At 50.0% G+C, this 17,096-nt stretch overlaps 2 protein-coding genes across 2 annotated transcripts in view; both read left to right on the top strand.

Annotated features, from left to right (window-relative positions):
- Positions 1-607: 607 nt before the first annotated feature.
- Positions 608-17,096, top strand: part of LOC144675355 (uncharacterized) — a 35,970-nt gene continuing 19,481 nt past the window's right edge. Inside the window, exon 1 of the mRNA XM_078536188.1 lies at positions 608-705. Within this exon, the coding sequence (XP_078392314.1) occupies positions 639-705 (67 nt within the window). The 5' untranslated portion in view covers positions 608-638. The remainder of the gene's footprint in view (positions 706-17,096) is intronic.
- Positions 1,599-9,340, top strand: LOC144675356 (C-type lectin lectoxin-Phi1-like). Its single transcript, XM_078536189.1, has 6 exons — positions 1,599-1,820; positions 4,263-4,382; positions 5,125-5,274; positions 5,635-5,777; positions 7,726-7,832; positions 8,166-9,340. The coding sequence occupies exons 3-6, from the start codon at positions 5,133-5,135 to the stop codon at positions 8,338-8,340; spliced, it is 567 nt and encodes a 188-aa protein (XP_078392315.1). The 5' UTR covers positions 1,599-1,820; positions 4,263-4,382; positions 5,125-5,132; the 3' UTR covers positions 8,341-9,340.

Here is a 17,096-nt window from a genome sequence, read left to right as displayed (position 1 = left end):
CAGAGAGAGAGATGGTGAGAGAGATTGAGAGAGAGGGAGACAGAGAGAGAGATGATGAGAGAGATTGAGAGAGACGGAGACAGGGAGAGAGATGGTGAGAGAGATTAAGAGAGGGAGACAGAGAGAGAGATAGTGAGAGAGATTGAGAGAGAGGGAGATAGAGAGAGAGATGGTGAGAGAGAGAGAGGGAGACAGAGAGAGAGATGGTGAGAGCGATTGAGAGATGGGGAGACAGAGAGAGAGATGGTGAGAGAGATTGAGAGAGAGAGAGAGACAGAGAGAGAGATGGTGAGAGAGATTGAGAGAGAGGGAGACAGAGAGAGAGAGGGTGAGAGAGATTGAGAGAGAGGGAGACAGAGAGAGAGATGGTGAGAGAGATTGAGAGAGAGGGAGACAGAGAGAGAGATGGTGAGAGAGATTGTGAGAGAGGAACTGCTGCCCCTGGAGTCAGTATAACCAGCCTCTCATTCTGATCTCAGGGGAAGTGTCTTTGTGAAATGGAACCAAGAGGCAGAAACAGTTTTGAGGAAGTTTTCGCCCTGACATCGAGTCTGAGGAAAGACTGAGACACATCTGAGAGAGAGAAGGAGAAGCAGACAGAACAGGAACAGAGGAGAGAGACCCCTCAGACACAAACCATGGAGCAGGACACCGACTACATGAACATAAGACACATCAAAAACAACACGACAGCGCCCAGTGAACGTAGGTTAAACTGTTCAATGGAGAGAGAGAGAGAGGCAGAGAGGGAGAGGTGGATATGGGGAAGCATATAGAGAAATAGAGCAAGAACAAGATAGAGAATGACAAGAGTGAGAGAGAGAGACAACGAGAGTGAGAGAGACAGATGCATAGAGAGTGAGAGAAACACAGAAAGAGAGAAAAAGAGAGATAGAAAGTGAGATAGAGTGTTTGATAAAGACAGTGCAGGGGAACCTTTACTCTGTATCTAACCCTGTGCTGTACCTGTCCTGGGAGTGTTTGATGGGGACGGTGTAGAGGGAGCTTTACTCTGTATCTAACCCCGTGCTGTACCTGTCCTGGGAGTGTTTGATGGGGACGGTGTAGAGGGAGCTTTACTGTGTATCTAACCCCGTGCTGTACCTGTCCTGGGAGTGTTTGATGTGGACGGTGTAGAGGGAGCTTTACTCTGTATCTAACCCCGTGCTGTACCTGTCCTGGGAGTGTTTTATGGGGACAGTGTAGAGGTAGCTTTACTCTGTATCTAACCCCGTGCTGTACCTGTCCTGGGAGTGTTTGATGGGGACGGTGTAGAGGGAGCTTTACTCTGTATCTAAACCCGTGCTGTACCTGTCCTGGGAGTGTTTGATGGGTTGGTGCAGAGGGAGATTTATTCTGTATCTAAACCCGTCCTGTACCTGTCCTGGGAGTGTTTGATGGGTCAGTGTAGAGGGAGCTTTACTCTGTATCTAACCCCGTGCTGTACCTGTCCTGGGAGTGTTTGATGGGCACAGTGTAGAGGGAGCTTTACTCTGTATCTAACCCGGTGCTGTACCTGTCCTGGGAGTGTTTGATGGGGACGGTGTAGAGGTAGCTTTACTCTGTATCTAACCTCGTGCTGTACCTGTCCTGGGAGTGTTTGATGGGGACAGTGTAGAGGGAGCTTTACTCTGTATCTAACCCCGTGCTGTACCTGTCCTGGGAGTGTTTGATGTGGACAGTGTAGAGGGAGCTTTACACTGTATCTAACTCTCATCCATTGTATAGTTTCTGTTTCCGTTTTCCAGACGATCCGGAGATCTTGTACTCGGAGCTAAACTTTCTTCCTGCCTCCGGGACAACTAAGGTCCGTACAACAGGTTAGTTACGGATATCGTATGTCAGTCGTAAGATAATGATTTGTGTCAAACCTGCTGCACTTTAGTCATTTCTCTATTGCGTTGTGCATGATGCATTAGGTAGACCTTTATTCAGTTTTGTATTATTTTTTATTCTGTAACCTCCTCCAGCCCCTACAACCCTCCCTATCTCTGTAACATCCTGCAACCCCTACACCCCTCCCTATCTCTGTAACATATTGCAACCCCTACAACCCTCCCTATCTCTGTAACCTCCTCCAGCCCCTACACCCCTCCCTATCTCTGTAACCTCCTCCAATCCCTACAACCCTCCCTATCTCTGTAACCTCCTCCAGCCCCTACAACCCTCCCTATCTCTGTAACCTCCTGCAACCCCTACAACCCTCCCTATCTCTGTAACCTCCTCCAGCCCCTACAACCCTCCCTATCTCTGTAACCTCCTGCAACCCCTACACCTTCCCTATCTCTGGAAACGCCTCCAGCCCCTACACCCCTCCCTATCACTGTAATCTCCTCCAGCCCCTACAACCCTTCCCAACTCTGCAAAATCCTTCAGACCCTGCTACCATCCCTTTTTCTGTCACCTCCTACAGCTCCTCTGGCCCTCCCTATGTCTGTACCCTCATCCGGCCCCCTCCAACCCTCCCTATCCCTGTACCCTCCTCCAGACTCTACAACACTCACAATCTCTGTAACCTCTGCCAGTCCCTACAGCCCTCCCTATCTCTGTAACCTCCTCCTATCCCTACAACCCTCCCTATCTCTGTAACCTCCTGCAGCCCCCACACCCCTCCCTATCTCTGTAACCCCCTCCAACCCTCCCTATCTCTGTAACCCCCTCCAACCCTCCCTATCTCTGTAACCTCCTCCAGCCCCTACACCCCTCCCTATCACTGTAACCTCTGCCAGTCCCTACACCTCTCCCTATCTCTGTAACCTCCTCCAGCCCCCGACAACCCTCCCTATCTCCCTAACCTCCTCCAGCCCCTATACCCCTCCCTATCACTGTAACCTCCTCCAGCCCCTAGACCCCGCCCTATCTCTGTAACCTCCTCCAGCCCCTAGACCCCGCCCTATCTCTGTAACCTCCTCCAGCCCCTACACCCCTCCCTATCTCTGTAACCTCCTCCAGCCCCTAGACCCCGCCCTATCTTTGTAACCTCCTCCAGCCCCTACAACCCTCCCTATCTCTGTAACCTCCTCCAGCACCTACAACGCTCTCTATCTCTGTAACCTCCTCCAGCCCCTAGACCCCTCCCTATCTCTGTAACCTCATCCAGTCCCTACAATACTCTCTTTCTCAGTAACCTCCACCAGACCCAGAACCCTCCCTATCTCTGTAACCTCCTACAACCCTCCGAAATCTCTGCGTTCCTCCAATCCCGGCCTCTCGAGCGTTCCCCGATTCCCATCGCTCCGCCATTGGCGGCCAGGCCTTCAGGTGCCTGGGGACCTAAACTCTGGAATTACCTCCCAAAACCTCTCCGCCTGATTCTGTCCACCTCTGTCTCTTTCCCTTCCAGTCTCTCTCTCACTCTGTCTCTCTCTCACTCTCTCTCTGTCTCTCTCTCACTCTCTCTCTGTCTCTCTCTCACTCTCTCTCTGTCTCTCTCTCACTCTCTCTCTGTCTCTCTCTCTCTGTCTCTCTCTCTCTGTGCCTCTCTCTCTCTCTCTCTCTGTGCTTCTCTCTCTCTCTCTCTGTGCCTCTCTCTCTCTCTCTGTGCCTCTCTCTCTATCTCTCTGTGCCTCTCTCTCCCTCTCTGTGCCTCTCTCTCCCCCTCTGTGCCTCTCTCTCCCCCTCTGTGCCTCTCTCTCTCTCTCTCTGTGCCTCTCTCTCCCTCTCTGTGCCTCTCTCTCCCTCTCTGTGCCTCTCTCTCCCTCTCTGTGCCTCTCTCTCCCTCTCTGTGCCTCTCTCTCCCTCTCTGTGCCTCTCTCTCCCCCTCTGTGCCTCTCCCTCCCCCTCTGTGCCTCTCCCTCCCCCTCTGTGCCTCTCTCTCCCCCTCTGTGCCTCTCTCTCTATCTCTCTGTGCCTCTCTCTCCCCCTCTGTGCCTCTCTCTCCCTCTCTGTGCCTCTCCCTCCCTCTCTGTGCCTCTCCCTCCCCCTCTGTGCCTCTCCCTCCCCCTCTGTGCCTCTCTCTCCCTCTCTGTGCCTCTCTCTCCCTCTCTGTGCCTCTCTCTCCCTCTCTCTGTAAGATACTCCTTGTGCCGATCTCTGTGTCTGAGCTTTTGGTTTCCTGTCCCTAATATCTCCCTGTGTGACTCGGTGTTCGATTCTCTTTGATAACGCTCCTGTACCGTGCGCTGGGATGTGAAACAAGGGATATAAACGAGTAACGTGGTTGTTGTTTCTCTCGATAAGGGAGGTAGATACATCACCATTGTCTGTTCCGTGCAGTAACACAGGCTGCTCAACATGGGCCAATCTTTACTTCTCTATTCCAGGTAAAACTGGACAGGAAACAGTTGGAGGAAAAAGATCAAAAAAATCGAGATGTCTTATCGTGGTCGGCCTCATTGTCTTAATCTGCAACTTCGCAATTATTACAGGTCTCTCAGTCCACGGTACGGGGAGGAACATCTCACTGTAACACCCTGATACATCCCACACCCCTCACTGTAACACCCTGATACATCCCACACCCCTCACTGTAACACCCTGATACATCCCACACCCTTCACTGTAACACCCTGATATATCCCACACCCCTCACTGTAACACTGATATATCCCACACCCCTCACTGTAACACCCTGATACATCCCACACCCTTCACTGTAACACCCTGATATATCCCACACCCCTCACTGTAACACTGATATATCCCACACCCCTCACTGTAACACTCTGATACATCCCACACCCCTCACTGTAACACTCTGATACATCCCACACCCCTCACTGTAACACTCTGATATATCCCAAACCACTCACTGTAACACTCTGATACATCCCACACCCCTCACTGTAACACTCTGATATATCCCACACCCTTCACTGTAACACGCTGATATATCCCACACCCCTCACTGTAACACTCTGATATATCCCACGCCCCTCACTGTAACACCCTGATATTTCCCACACCCCTCACTGTAACACGCTGATATATCCCACACCCCTCTCTGTAACACCCTGATACATCCCACACCCCTCACTGTAACACTCTGATATATCCCACACCCCTCACTGTAACACTCTGATATAACCCACATCCCTCACTGTAACACTCTGATATATCCCACACCCCTCACTGTAACACTCTGATATAACCCACACTATCACTCACTCTGACTCTGTCTCTCAGTTCTACAGATGAACAAGGAGCACGATGCTGCTGACCCCCTGAACCGGACCTTGGCCATTGCCCTGCGGAACCTGACAGAGCTGGATGGAAAGTTCCAGAAATTGTCCGAGACGGCGCGATCGCTCTGCCCAATGCTCCGAATCTGTTCAGGTGAGTGGGAGCTGCCGGCCGTACTCCTGCCCCCTCCTGCAACGTCCCATGCTCTGTCCCATTGGGGTCACCCCCACCTTCCCCATCCTTCAGTCAAGGCCTCAATCTCCAAGCGGGGGAAGGCCGCACTATCCCGGCCTCTGCCTCTCGGAGTTAAGGTACAGAGCAGATTCAATAGAATGGTGTAAAATACCCGAGAGGGGCTGACTGGTCTCCTCATGTTCCTGTGCAACAGGCTCGAGAGGGGCTGAATGGCCTCCTCCTGTTCCTGTGCAACAGTCTCGAGAGGGGCTGAATGGCCTCCTCTTGATCCTAATGTTTCAATACATTTCTCTGAATTAAGTCTCTATAATTTTGCAGAGTCTCTCTGCCCGAGCGGCTGGAAAGTTCATTATCATCATTGCTATAGATTCTCAACGGAAGGTGGAAACTGGGACTCGGCAAAACGACAATGTGAATCCCAAAATTCACACCTCATCATCATAAATACAGAACAGGAACAGGTGAGAATAACAGACGCATCTGTCAGAATGAGATAGAGAGAAAATATCCCTCTGCACCGTCCCCATCAAACACTCCCAGGACAGGAACAGCACGGGGTTAGACACAGAGTAAAGCTCCCTTTGCAATGTCCACATCAAACACTCCCAGGACAGTTAAAGCACGAGATTTGATACAGAGTAAAGCTCCCTCTACACCGTCCCCATCAAACACTCCCAGGACAGGTACAGCACGGGGTTAGATACAGAGTAAAGCTCCCTCTACACCGTCCCCATCAAACACTCCCAGGACAGGTACAGCACGGGGTTAGATACAGAGTAAAGCTCCCTCTACACTGTCCCCATCAAACACTCCCAGGACAGGTACAGCACGGGGTTAGATACAGAGTTATGCTCCCTCTACACTCCCAGGACAGGTACAGCACGAGGTTAGATACAGAGTAAAGCTCCCTTTGCAATGTCCACATCAAACACTCCCAGGACAGGTACAGCACGGGGTGAGATAGAGAGTAAAGCTTCCTCTACACTGTCCCCATCAAACAGTCCCAGGACAGGTACAGCACGGGGTTAGATACAGAGTAAAGCTCCCTCTACACAGTCCCCATTAAACAATCCCAGGACAGGTACAGCACGGGGTTAGATACAGAGTAAAGATCACTCTACACCGTCCCCATCAAACATTGCCAGGAGAGGTACAGCATGGTGTGAGATAGAGAGTAAAGCTCCCTCTACACCGTCCCCATCAAATAATCCCAGGACAGGTAGAGCATGAGGTTAGATACAGAGTAAATCTCCCTCTACTCCGTCCCCATCAAACACTCCCAGAACAGATACAGCACGAGGTTAGATACAGAGTAAAGCTCCCTATACATCGTCCCCATCAAACACGCCAAGGACAGGTACAGCACGGGGTGAGATACAGAGTAATGCTCCCTCTACACCGTCCCCATCAAACACTCCCAGGACAGGTACAGTTTGGTGTGAGATAGAGAGTAAAGCTCCCTCTACACCGTCCCCATCAAACAATCCCAGGGCAGGTACAACACGGGGTTAGATACAGAGTAAAACTCCCTCTACACTGTCCCCATCAAACACTCCCAGGACAGGTACAGCACGGGGTTAGATACAGAGTAAAGCACCCACTGCACTGTCCCCATCAAACACTCCCAGGACAGGTACAGCACAGGGTTAGATACAGAGTAAAGCTCCCTCTACACTGTCCCCATCAAACAATCCCAGGACAGGTACAGCACGGGGTTAGATACAGAGTAAAGCTCCCTCTACACTGTCCCCATCAAACACTCCCAGGACAGGGACAGCACGGGGTTAGATAGAGAGTAAAGCTCCCTCTGCACTGTCCCCATCAAACACTCCCAGGACAGGGACAGCACGGGGTTAGATACAGAGTAAAGCTCCATCTACACTGTCCCCATCAAACACTCACAGGACAGGTACAGCACGGGGTTAGATACAGAGTAAAGCTCCCTCTACACTACATGAACGAGGGTTCCAGCAGTCGATGAGCTGCGACCGGGGTGGTTCTGGGCGATGTTACGGAGTTGGGAAGAGGCCGTCTTGGTGATGATGTGGATATGAGGTGGGAATCCCATCTCCAGGTTAAACACAACCCCAGGGTTGTGAACAGTCTGGTTCAGACTCAGAGAGTTCGCAGGATGGAGTCGGTAACTCGGGAATGGAGTTTGGAACAGAGACGGAAAACAATATCTTCAGTCTTCCTGATATTTAATCAGAGGGAATGAGGGAGAATTTCCTCAGAAAGGGTTTCGGGAATTTTGTGTATCAGTTGTGCGTGTGTGTGAGAGAAAGTGTCTGTCCGTGTGAGGGCATGTGTGTGGGTGTATGTGTGTCTGTGTGAGTATATGAGTGATTGTGTGTGTGAATTAAGGCAGTAATACTAACTGGTGACACCAAATCATTACATCTGTTGCAGAATTTCATAAAGAAATCTATCAAGAATAATCGTGGGACTTACTGGATCGGACTAACAAATCGAGAGAGTGAAAGAAACTGGAAATGGGTGGATGGGACCCCAGTGAGGTGAGTCCCAGCATCGCATGGAGAGAGAGAGCGGGACAGGGTGATTAGTTTGGGATTGATACAGGGCTATGGGGAGAGCGGGGCAGTGGGATTAGTTTGGGATTGATACAGGGCTATGGGGAGAGAGCGGGACAGTGGGATTATTTTGGGATTTGTACAGGGCTATGGGGAGAGCGGGACAGTGGGATTAGTTTGTGATTGATACAGGGCTATGGGGAGAGTGCGGGACAGTGGAATTAGTTTGGGATTTGTACCAGGCTGTAGGAATCTTGTTGATTCTGTGCAAGAAGGTGTCAGATTTTTATCTGTATTTTTTATTTCCCCAATTCCCAGTTTTACTCGATGGGATCAGGGTGAACCGAATAATTGGTATGGTAATGAAAACTGCGCCGTTATCAGAAGAGCCAGCTGGAATGATGTCAGTTGTTCCAATCACTTCCGTTTCATCTGTGAGGAAAGGGCACTGCCCTGCGTCGAGGCAGCTGATATTGAGAAATATTGTTCCTGAAGAGAGACTGGGACACAGAACGAGAGTGTCAGGATTGTCCAAAGATCCCCAGCCCCTCCTCCCTCCCCCACAATCCCCAGCCCCTCCTCCCTCCCCCACAATCCCCAGCCCCTCCTCCCTCCCCCACAATCCCCGGCTGCCCGAGGCCACGTCTGAAAGGTGAAAGTTCATCTTGTTCCCCATCTCCCCCAGGAGGAGCTTCCTGCAGCGCCACCAGTGATGGGAGGTGGGAATGACAGTGTGACGGTTGACATTGTAAAACCCCATTATAAATCCAGGCAGGAATCCGACAAAATGCAACAGAACAGAAGTCCTGCATTTCTCTAGCACCTTTCACTAACTCAGGAGATCCCCAACATGCTTTGGCAGCCAATGAAGTAACTCTTTACAGTGTTTTCATAGTTGTCATGTCAGAAACGAGGCATTCAATTTGCGTGCAGTAAGCTCCCACTGGACTTGGAATTGAACTCGGTCACATCGGAAATAGCCTTTGGACTTTTTCTTCTCAGACTCTGGAAATCATGTGAACTCATTTAATCTCCGTGGTTCTTGTACTGTTACTATCCATAGTTGTAAATGTTTCCTTTTTCTACCCTCCATTACTCTGTGTGTGTGTGTGTGTGTGTGTTTGTGTGTGTGTGTGTGTCTGTATGTGTGCGTGTGCGTCTCTGTGTATGTGTGGCTGTGTGTTTGTGAGAGTGAGTATCTGTGCGTGTTCGCGTGTGAGTGTGCGGATTTGAGTGTGAGTGAGTGTGTGTGAGTGTGTATGAGTGTGAGTGTGTGGTTGTGTGAGAGTGTGGGTGTGTGTGCTTGTGTGTGTGTTTGTGTGTGTGTATGGTGTTTTTGTGTGTTTGTGTGTGTGAGTGTGTGTCTGTGTTGTGTGAGTGTGTGTGAGTGAGAGTGTGTGCGATTGGGTGTGTGAGTGTGAGTGAGTGTGTGACTTTGTGAACATTCCTGCCCCAGGTTTTAAATGTAAATAAACTAACCCGAGTTGATCATAATGTGAGTTTGTTGTGAGTGATTAGTAAAGTGGATCAGACACACTGAGGGTTTGGGAAAACACACCACAACCTACTTCACAAAGAATTCAAAACACCTTCTGCGTTCGGACAGTTGGTGAGAGACAGAAGTACAGTTTTCCTGTCTCTCTCCTGTCCAGAACAGTTCGTTCTAAGGAACCTACCAACTCAGACATGTGTACAAGATCTCCAACTTTGTAATACTGCTCCCAACTTCTCAATTCCTTCATACACCAACCTACGTACTTTTGCTTTAACCAATCCCTTAGGTGTGTTCGGTGTCCTGATATTTAACTAGGAAGTGACCACAAGGAGCAGGAAAACACAATTGCTTCTTTCACCGATTAACTGAATTCTGTGTCCCTCTCATCCTCGCTCCTTCCCCCTACGGAGCTGTTTCTCCTTCTCTATCCACGTTGCTGCTATTCCTTTCATCCCGTGAGCTATAACATTTCTGACAAGCCTGTTGTGTGGCACTGTATCGAATGCCTTCTGGAAGTCTATATACACCACATCCACAACGGTACCCTCATCAACCCTCTCTGTTCCCTTATCAATAAAACTCCAGCAAGTTCGTTAAGCAGGATTTGCCCTGAACAAGTCCATGCTGGCTTTCCTTAATTCACCTGCGTTTGTCCATGTGACACATTGAAAAACACCACCAAATTCAACAACAACCTCAACATTGACAAACACCAACAAATTCAACAACAACCTCAACATTGAAAAACACCACCAAATTCAACAACAACCTCAACATTGAAAAACACCAACAAATTCAACAACAACCTCAACATTGAAAAAACACTAACAACCTCAACATTGACAAACACCAACAAATTCAACAACAACCTCAACATTGAAAAACACCAACAAATTCAACAACAACCTCAACATTAAAAAACAACAAATTCAACAACAACCTCAACATTGAAAAACACCAACAACCTCAACAACAGCCTCAACATTGAGAAACACCAACAAATTCAACAATCTCAACATTGAAAAACACTAACAAATTCAACAACAACCTCAACATTGAGAAACACCAACAACCTCAACAATGAAAAACACCAACAACCTCAACAACAACCTCAATATTGAGAAACACCAACAAATTCAACAACAACCTCAACATTAAAAAACACCAACAACCTCAACAACAACCTCAACATTTAAAAACAACAAATTCAACAACAACCCAACGTTGAGAAACACCAACAAATTCAACAACAACCTCAACATTGAACAACTCCAACAAATGCAATTGGTAGAGGTATCAGTGGGGGAGCATTTTGCAGACAGTGATCATAACTCTATTTGATTCCAGGTTGTTATGGAAAAGGACAAGGATGGGCGAGAAATCAGAGTTCCAAATTGGGGGAAGGCAGATTTTAATAAGGTCAAATATGATTTGGCCAGAGTGGACTGGGAGCAGCTGCTTTCAGGTAAATCTGCATCAGATCAGTGGGACTCATTCAAGAAGGAAATAGTGAGAGTAGAGGGCCAACATAATCCTGTAAAGGCAAAGGGTGGGACCAACAAATCCAGGGAACCCTGGATGTCGAGGGATATACAGGATTGGATAAATAGAAAAAGGGAGGCTTATGGCAGATACTAAGGGCTCAAAACAGCGGAAACCCGAGAGGAGTATAGAATGTGTAGGGGGGAAACTTAAAAAGGAAATTAGAACAAAAAGAGGGCATGAAAAACATTGGCAGGTAAAATAAAGGAAAATCCAAAGTTATTTGACAAGTACATCAAGAGTAAGAGGATAACTAGGGAAAGAGTAGGGCCCATTAAGGACCATAGTGGTAATTTGAGTGTGGAGCCGGAAGACGTAGGTATGGTTCTAAATGAATACTTTGTGTCGGTGTTCACAAGTGAGAGGGACGATGTGGGTATGGAAATCAGGCAGAAGGACTGTGATATAATGAAAGAAATGAGCATAGAAAGGGAAGAGGTTCTAAGTGGTCTGGCAGGCTTAAAAGTAGATAAATCTCCAGGCCCGGATGAAATGTATCCCAGGCTGTTGAGTGAGGCAAGGGAGGAGATAGCAGGGGCACTGGCAATAATTTTCATTACCTCTCTGGCCACAGGAGAGGTGCCAGAGGACTGGGGGACAGCCAACGTGGTACCATTATTGAAGAAGTGAGGAAGGGATAAACCAGGCAACTACAGGCCAGTCAGTCTAACCTCAGTGGTGGGGAAACTATTGGAAGCAATTCTGAGGGACAGAATTAATCTACACTTGGAGAGGCAGGGATTAAATCAAGGAGAGTCAGTGTGGTTTTGTTAAGGGGAGGTCATGTCTGACCAATTTGATTGAATTTTTCGAAGAGGTGACCAGGTATGTAGATGAGGGCAATGCATTTGACATAGTCTACTTGGGCTTCAGCAAGGCTTTTGATAAGGTCCCGCGTGGGAGACTGATAACGAAGGTAAAAGCCCATGGGATCCAAGGCAATTTAGCAAATTGGATCCAGAATTGGCTGAGTGGCAGGAAGCAGAGGGTGAAGGTCGAGGGGGGTTTTTGTGACTGGATGCCTGTGTCCAGTGGGGTTCCACAGGGATCGGTGTTGGGTCCCTTGATGTTTGTGGCATATATAAACGAGTTAGACTTGAATGTAGGAGGGCTGGTCAGTAAGTTCGCGGATGACACGAAAATTGGTGGGGTGGTAAATAGTGAGGAGGATAGCCTTAGATTTCAGGAGGAGAGAGATGGGCTGATGTCAGATTGGCTGATCAGTGGCTAATGGAATTAACCCGGATAAGTGTGAGGGAATACATGATGAATGGGAAGTACTGAGGATCAGAGGGACCTTGGTGTGCATGTCCACCAGTTCCTTAAGGTAGCGGGACAGGTAGATAAGGTGGTTAAGAAGGCAAATGGGATACTTGCTTTTATTAGCCGAGGCACAGAATATAAGAGCAGGGAGGTTATGCTGGAACTGTATAAAACGCTGGTTAGGCCACAGCTCGAGTATTACGTGCAGTTCAGGAATCCGCATTATAGGAAGGAAGTGACTGCACCGGAGAGAGTGCAGAGGGGATTGACCAGGATAAAAGCAAAACACTGCGGACGCTGGAAATCTGAAACAAAACTAAAAATAGCTGGAAAAACTCAGCAGGTCTGACAGCATCTGCGGAGAGGAAGACAGGTAACGTTTCGAGTCCTTATGACTCTTCATCTGATGAATACTCCAGGCTTGTAGAAAGACCCCAGGCCGTCACTCCCACTGTCCTGCCCACCTCCACCCACCACCCCCCACCCCCCACCCCCTCGCCCGCCCCACAACACGCAACACCTCACAACCATTCATCTTTTCCCGTCTGCTGCAGTGCCCGACCCGTTCCCTTGCTGGTAGGAGAGCAGAACAGCACCGTGACATGTCCAGCCTCTCCCAGGCATTCAGAGGGAGTGAGAGAGTGAGGGACTGAGTGCCACTGCCTCACTATTTGCCCAGTGAAGCGTTTGCCTGCAGTTCCTCCTCTGGAGGCTCCGGTCCAGTGGTCAGTGACTCGAGAAGAACAGGTCATCACCGTCGTAAAAGTGAGAGAGAGAGCAGATCTCCGAGAGAGCGGGAGCGAGAGAGCGGGCCAGTCACTCCCTCCTCAGGGGAGGGGTCCCACAGTTTGGGGGGAGGGGGTGAGGGGTCCCACAGTTTGGGGGGGGGGGAGGGGGTGAGGAGTCCCTCAGTTTGGGGGGGGGGTGGGGAGGGGTCCCAGAGTTTGGGGGGGGGGGTGGGGTGAGGAGTCCCTCAGTTTGGGGAGGGGGTGGGGGTCAGGAGTCCCACAGTTTGGGTGAGGGGAGGGGGTGAGGAGTCCCACAGTTTGGGGGGAGGGGGTGAGGAGTCCCACAGTTTGGGGGGGAGGGGGTGAGGAGTCCCACGGTTTGGGGGGAGGGGGTGAGGAGTCCCACGGTTTGGGGGGAGGGGGTGAGGAGTCCCACAGTTTGGGGGGAGGGGGTGAGGAGTCCCACAGTTTGGGGGGAGGGGGTGAGGAGTCCCACAGTTTGGGGGGAGGGGGTGAGGAGTCCCACAGTTTGGGGTGGGGGGAGGGGGTGAGGAGTCCCACAGTTTGGGGGGGGGGAGGGAGGGGGTGAGGAGTCCCACAGTTTGGGGGGGGGGGGGGGGGAGGGGTGAGGAGTCCCACAGTTTGCGGGAGGGGGTGAGGAGTCCCACAGTTTGCGGGGTGGGGGGAGGGGGTGAGGAGTCCCACAGTTTGGGGGGGGAGGGGGTGAGGAGTCCCACAGTTTGGGGGGAGGGGGTGAGGAGTCCCACAGTTTGCGGGGTGGGGGGAGGGGGTGAGGAGTCCCACAGTTTGGGGGGGGGGAGGGGGTGAGGAGTCCCACAGTTTGGGGGGAGGGGGTGAGGAGTCCCACAGTTTGCGGGGTGGGGGGAGGGGGTGAGGAGTCCCACAGTTTGGGGGGGGAGGGGGTGAGGTGTCCCACAGTTTGTGGGGAGGGGGTGAGGAGTCCCACAGTTTGGGGGGAGGGGGTGAGGAGAACCCCAGTTTTTCGAGGTGTTTGGAGCAGTTTATAACTTTATATTTTGGATGTGAGTGTTTAGAAAGTTCAGACCTGGTTTACCCTTCATGTTGAGGTGGTTGTGATCCCAGTGCCGGGGAGGATGGGGCCTGATTCTAATGAGGCTTTACCACTCTTAAAGAGCGGGGATGGGTTACCAAGTTACTGACTGTATCTCTACTGATGTTAATCCAGCTCCCTCACACACTCACTCAGTAACCCCTCTCCCCCCAGCGCCCTGTGTTACTGACTGTATCTCTACTGATGTTAATCCAGCTCCCTCACACACTCACTCAGTAACCCCTCTCCCCCCAGCGCCCTGTGTTACTGACTGTATCTCTACTGATGTTAATCCAGCTCCCTCACACTGTCACTCAGTAACCCCTCTCCCCCCAGCGCCATGTGTTACTGACTGTATCTCTACTGATGTTAATCCAGCTCCCTCACACACTCACTCAGTAACCCCTCTCTCCCCCCAGCGCCATGTGTTACTGACTGTATCTCTACTGATGTTAATCCAGCTCCCTCACACACTCACTCAGCAACCTCACACCCTCAGCGCCCTGTGTTACTGACTGTATCTCTACTGATGTTAATCCAGCTCCCTCACACAGTCACTCAGCAACCGCACACCCTCAGCGCCCTGTGTTACTGACTGTATCTCTATTGATGTTAATCCAGCTCCCTCACACAGTCACTCAGTAACCCCTCTCCGCTCAGCGCCATGTGTTACTGACTGTATCTCTACTGATGTTAATCCAGCTCCCTCGCATTGTCACTCAGTAACCCCTGTCTCCACAGTGCCCTGTGTTACTGACTACCTCTCTCACACTGTCACTCAGCAACCCCACTACTCCAACGCCCTTTGTTACTGACTGTATCTATACTGATGTTAATCTAGCTCCCTCACACCGTCACTCAGTAACCCCTCTCCACCAGCGCCCGGTGTTACTGACTGTATCTCTACTAATGTTAATCCAGCTCCCTCACACTATCACTCAGTAACCCCTCTCCTCCCAGCGCCCTGTGTTACTGACTGTATCTCTACTGATGTTAATTCAGATCCCTCACACTGTCACTCAGTAACCTCTCACCCCCCAGCGCCCTGTGTTACTGACTGTGTCTCTGCTGATGTTAATCCAGCTCACTCACATTGTCACTCAGTAACCCCTCTCCCCCCAGCGCCCGGTGTTACTGACTGTGTCTCTGCTGATGTTAATCCAGCTCCCTCACACACTCACTCAGTAACCCCTCTCCCCCCAGCGCCCTGTGTTACTGACTGTGTCTCTGCTGATGTTAATCCAGCTCCCTCACATTGTCATTCAGTAAACCTTCGCCCCCAGAACTTTGTATTAATGACTGTATCTCTTCTAATGTTAATCCAGCTCCCACACACTGTCACTCCAGTAACCCATCTGCCCCAGCGCCCTGTGTTACTGACTGTATCTCTACTGATGCTAATCCAGCTCCCTCACACTGTCACTCAGTAAACCCTCTCCCCCCGCACCCTGTTTTACTGACTGTGCCTCTGCTGGAGTTAATCCATCTCCCTCACACTGTCACTCATTAATCCCTCTCCCCCCAGCGCCCTGTGTTACTGACTGTATCTATACTGATGTTAATCCAGCTCCCTCACACTGTCACCCAGTAACCCCTCTCCCCCCAGCTCCCTGTGTTACTGACTGTATCTCTACTGATGTTAATCCTGCTCCCTCACACTGTCCCTCAGTAACCCCTCTCCCCCCAGCGCCCTGTGTTACTGACTGTATCTCTACTGCTGTTATTTTTGCTCCCTCACACTGTCACTCAGTAACCCCTCATCCCCAGCACCCTGTCTTACTGACTGTATCTCAACTGATGTCAATCCAGCTCCCTCACACTCTCACTCAATACCCTCTTTACCCCAGCACCCTGTATTACTGACTGTATCTCTGCTGAAGTTAATCCAGCTCCCTCACACTGTCACTCAGTAAAGCCTCTCCACCCAGCTCGCTGTGTTACTGACTGTATCTCTATGGATGTCAATCCAGCTCCCTCACACAGTCACTCAGCCACTCAGCAACACCACTATCCCAGCGCCCTTTGTTACTGACTGTATCTCTACTGATGTTATTCCAGCTCCCTCACAATCTCACTCAGTAACCCCTCTCCCCTAGTGCCCTGTGTGACTGATTGTATCTCTACTGATGTTAATTCAGCTCCCTCACATCGAACCATTGAACTATAGAACACTACATCACAGAAAACAGGGCATTCGGCCCTTCTAGTCTGTGCCGAAATATTATTCCGCTAGTCCCATTGACCTGCACCTAGTCCATAGCCCTCCAGACGTCTCCCATCCATGTATCTATCTAATTTATTCTTAAAACTTAAGAGGAAGTCCGCATTTACCACATCAGATGGTAGCTCGTTCCACACTCTCACCACTCTCTGAGTGAAGAAGTTCCCCCTAAACCTTTCCCCTTTCACCCTAAAGCCGTGTCCTCTCGTGTTTATCTCTCCTAATCTAAGTGGAAAGAGCCTACTCGCATTTACTCTGTCTATACCCCTCACAATTTTGTAAACTTCTATCAAATCTCCCCTCATTCTTCTACGCTCCAAGGAATAAAGTCCTAACCTGTTTAATCTTTCCCTGTAACTCAACTCTTTAAGACCCGGCAACATCCTAGTAAATCTTCTCTGCACTCTCTCAATCTTACTGATATCCTTCCTGTAGTTAGGCGACCAGAACTGTGCACAATACTCCAAAGTTGGCCTCACCAATGTCTTATACAACCTCACCATAACATCCCAACTCCTATACTCAATACTTTGATTTATGAAGGCCAGTATGCCAAAAGCTTTCTTTACAACCTTGTCTACCTGTGATGCCACTTTCAGGGAATTATGTATCTGAACTCCCAGATCCCTTTGTTCCTCCGCACTCCTCAGTGCCCTACCATTTACTGTGTATGTCCTACCTTGGTTTGACCTTACAAAATGTAACACCTCACACTTTTCCGCATTAAATTCCATCTGCCATTTTCTGGCCCATTTTTCCAGTTGGTCCAGATCTCTCTGCAAGCTTTGAAAGCCTTCCTCGCTGTCCACAACACCTCCAATCTTAGCGTCATCAGCAAACTTGCTGATCCAATTCACCACATTATCATCCAAATCATTGATATAGACAACAAACAACAATGGTCCCAGTACAGAGCCCTGAGGCACAC

The sequence above is a fragment of the Cetorhinus maximus genome, unplaced genomic scaffold (genome assembly GCF_964194155.1).
Source record: "Cetorhinus maximus unplaced genomic scaffold, sCetMax3.hap1.1 HAP1_SCAFFOLD_969, whole genome shotgun sequence".
In the NCBI taxonomy this organism is placed as follows: domain Eukaryota; kingdom Metazoa; phylum Chordata; class Chondrichthyes; order Lamniformes; family Cetorhinidae; genus Cetorhinus; species Cetorhinus maximus.
Note: the sequence above shows the minus strand (reverse complement) of the source record. Positions and strands in the feature narration are given on the sequence as shown.

What these genes read in the sequence shown, in the direction of transcription:
- LOC144675356 (XM_078536189.1), top strand. Translation starts at nt 5,133, where the DNA reads ATGAACAAGGAGCACGATGCTGCTGACCCCCTGAACCGGACCTTGGCC. An exon ending in TAAATACAGAACAGGAACAG is followed by an intron (nt 5,778 to 7,725) that starts GTGAGAATAACA and finishes CATCTGTTGCAG; the next exon opens with AATTTCATAAAGAAATCTAT. An exon ending in GTGGATGGGACCCCAGTGAG is followed by an intron (nt 7,833 to 8,165) that starts GTGAGTCCCAGC and finishes CCCAATTCCCAG; the next exon opens with TTTTACTCGATGGGATCAGG.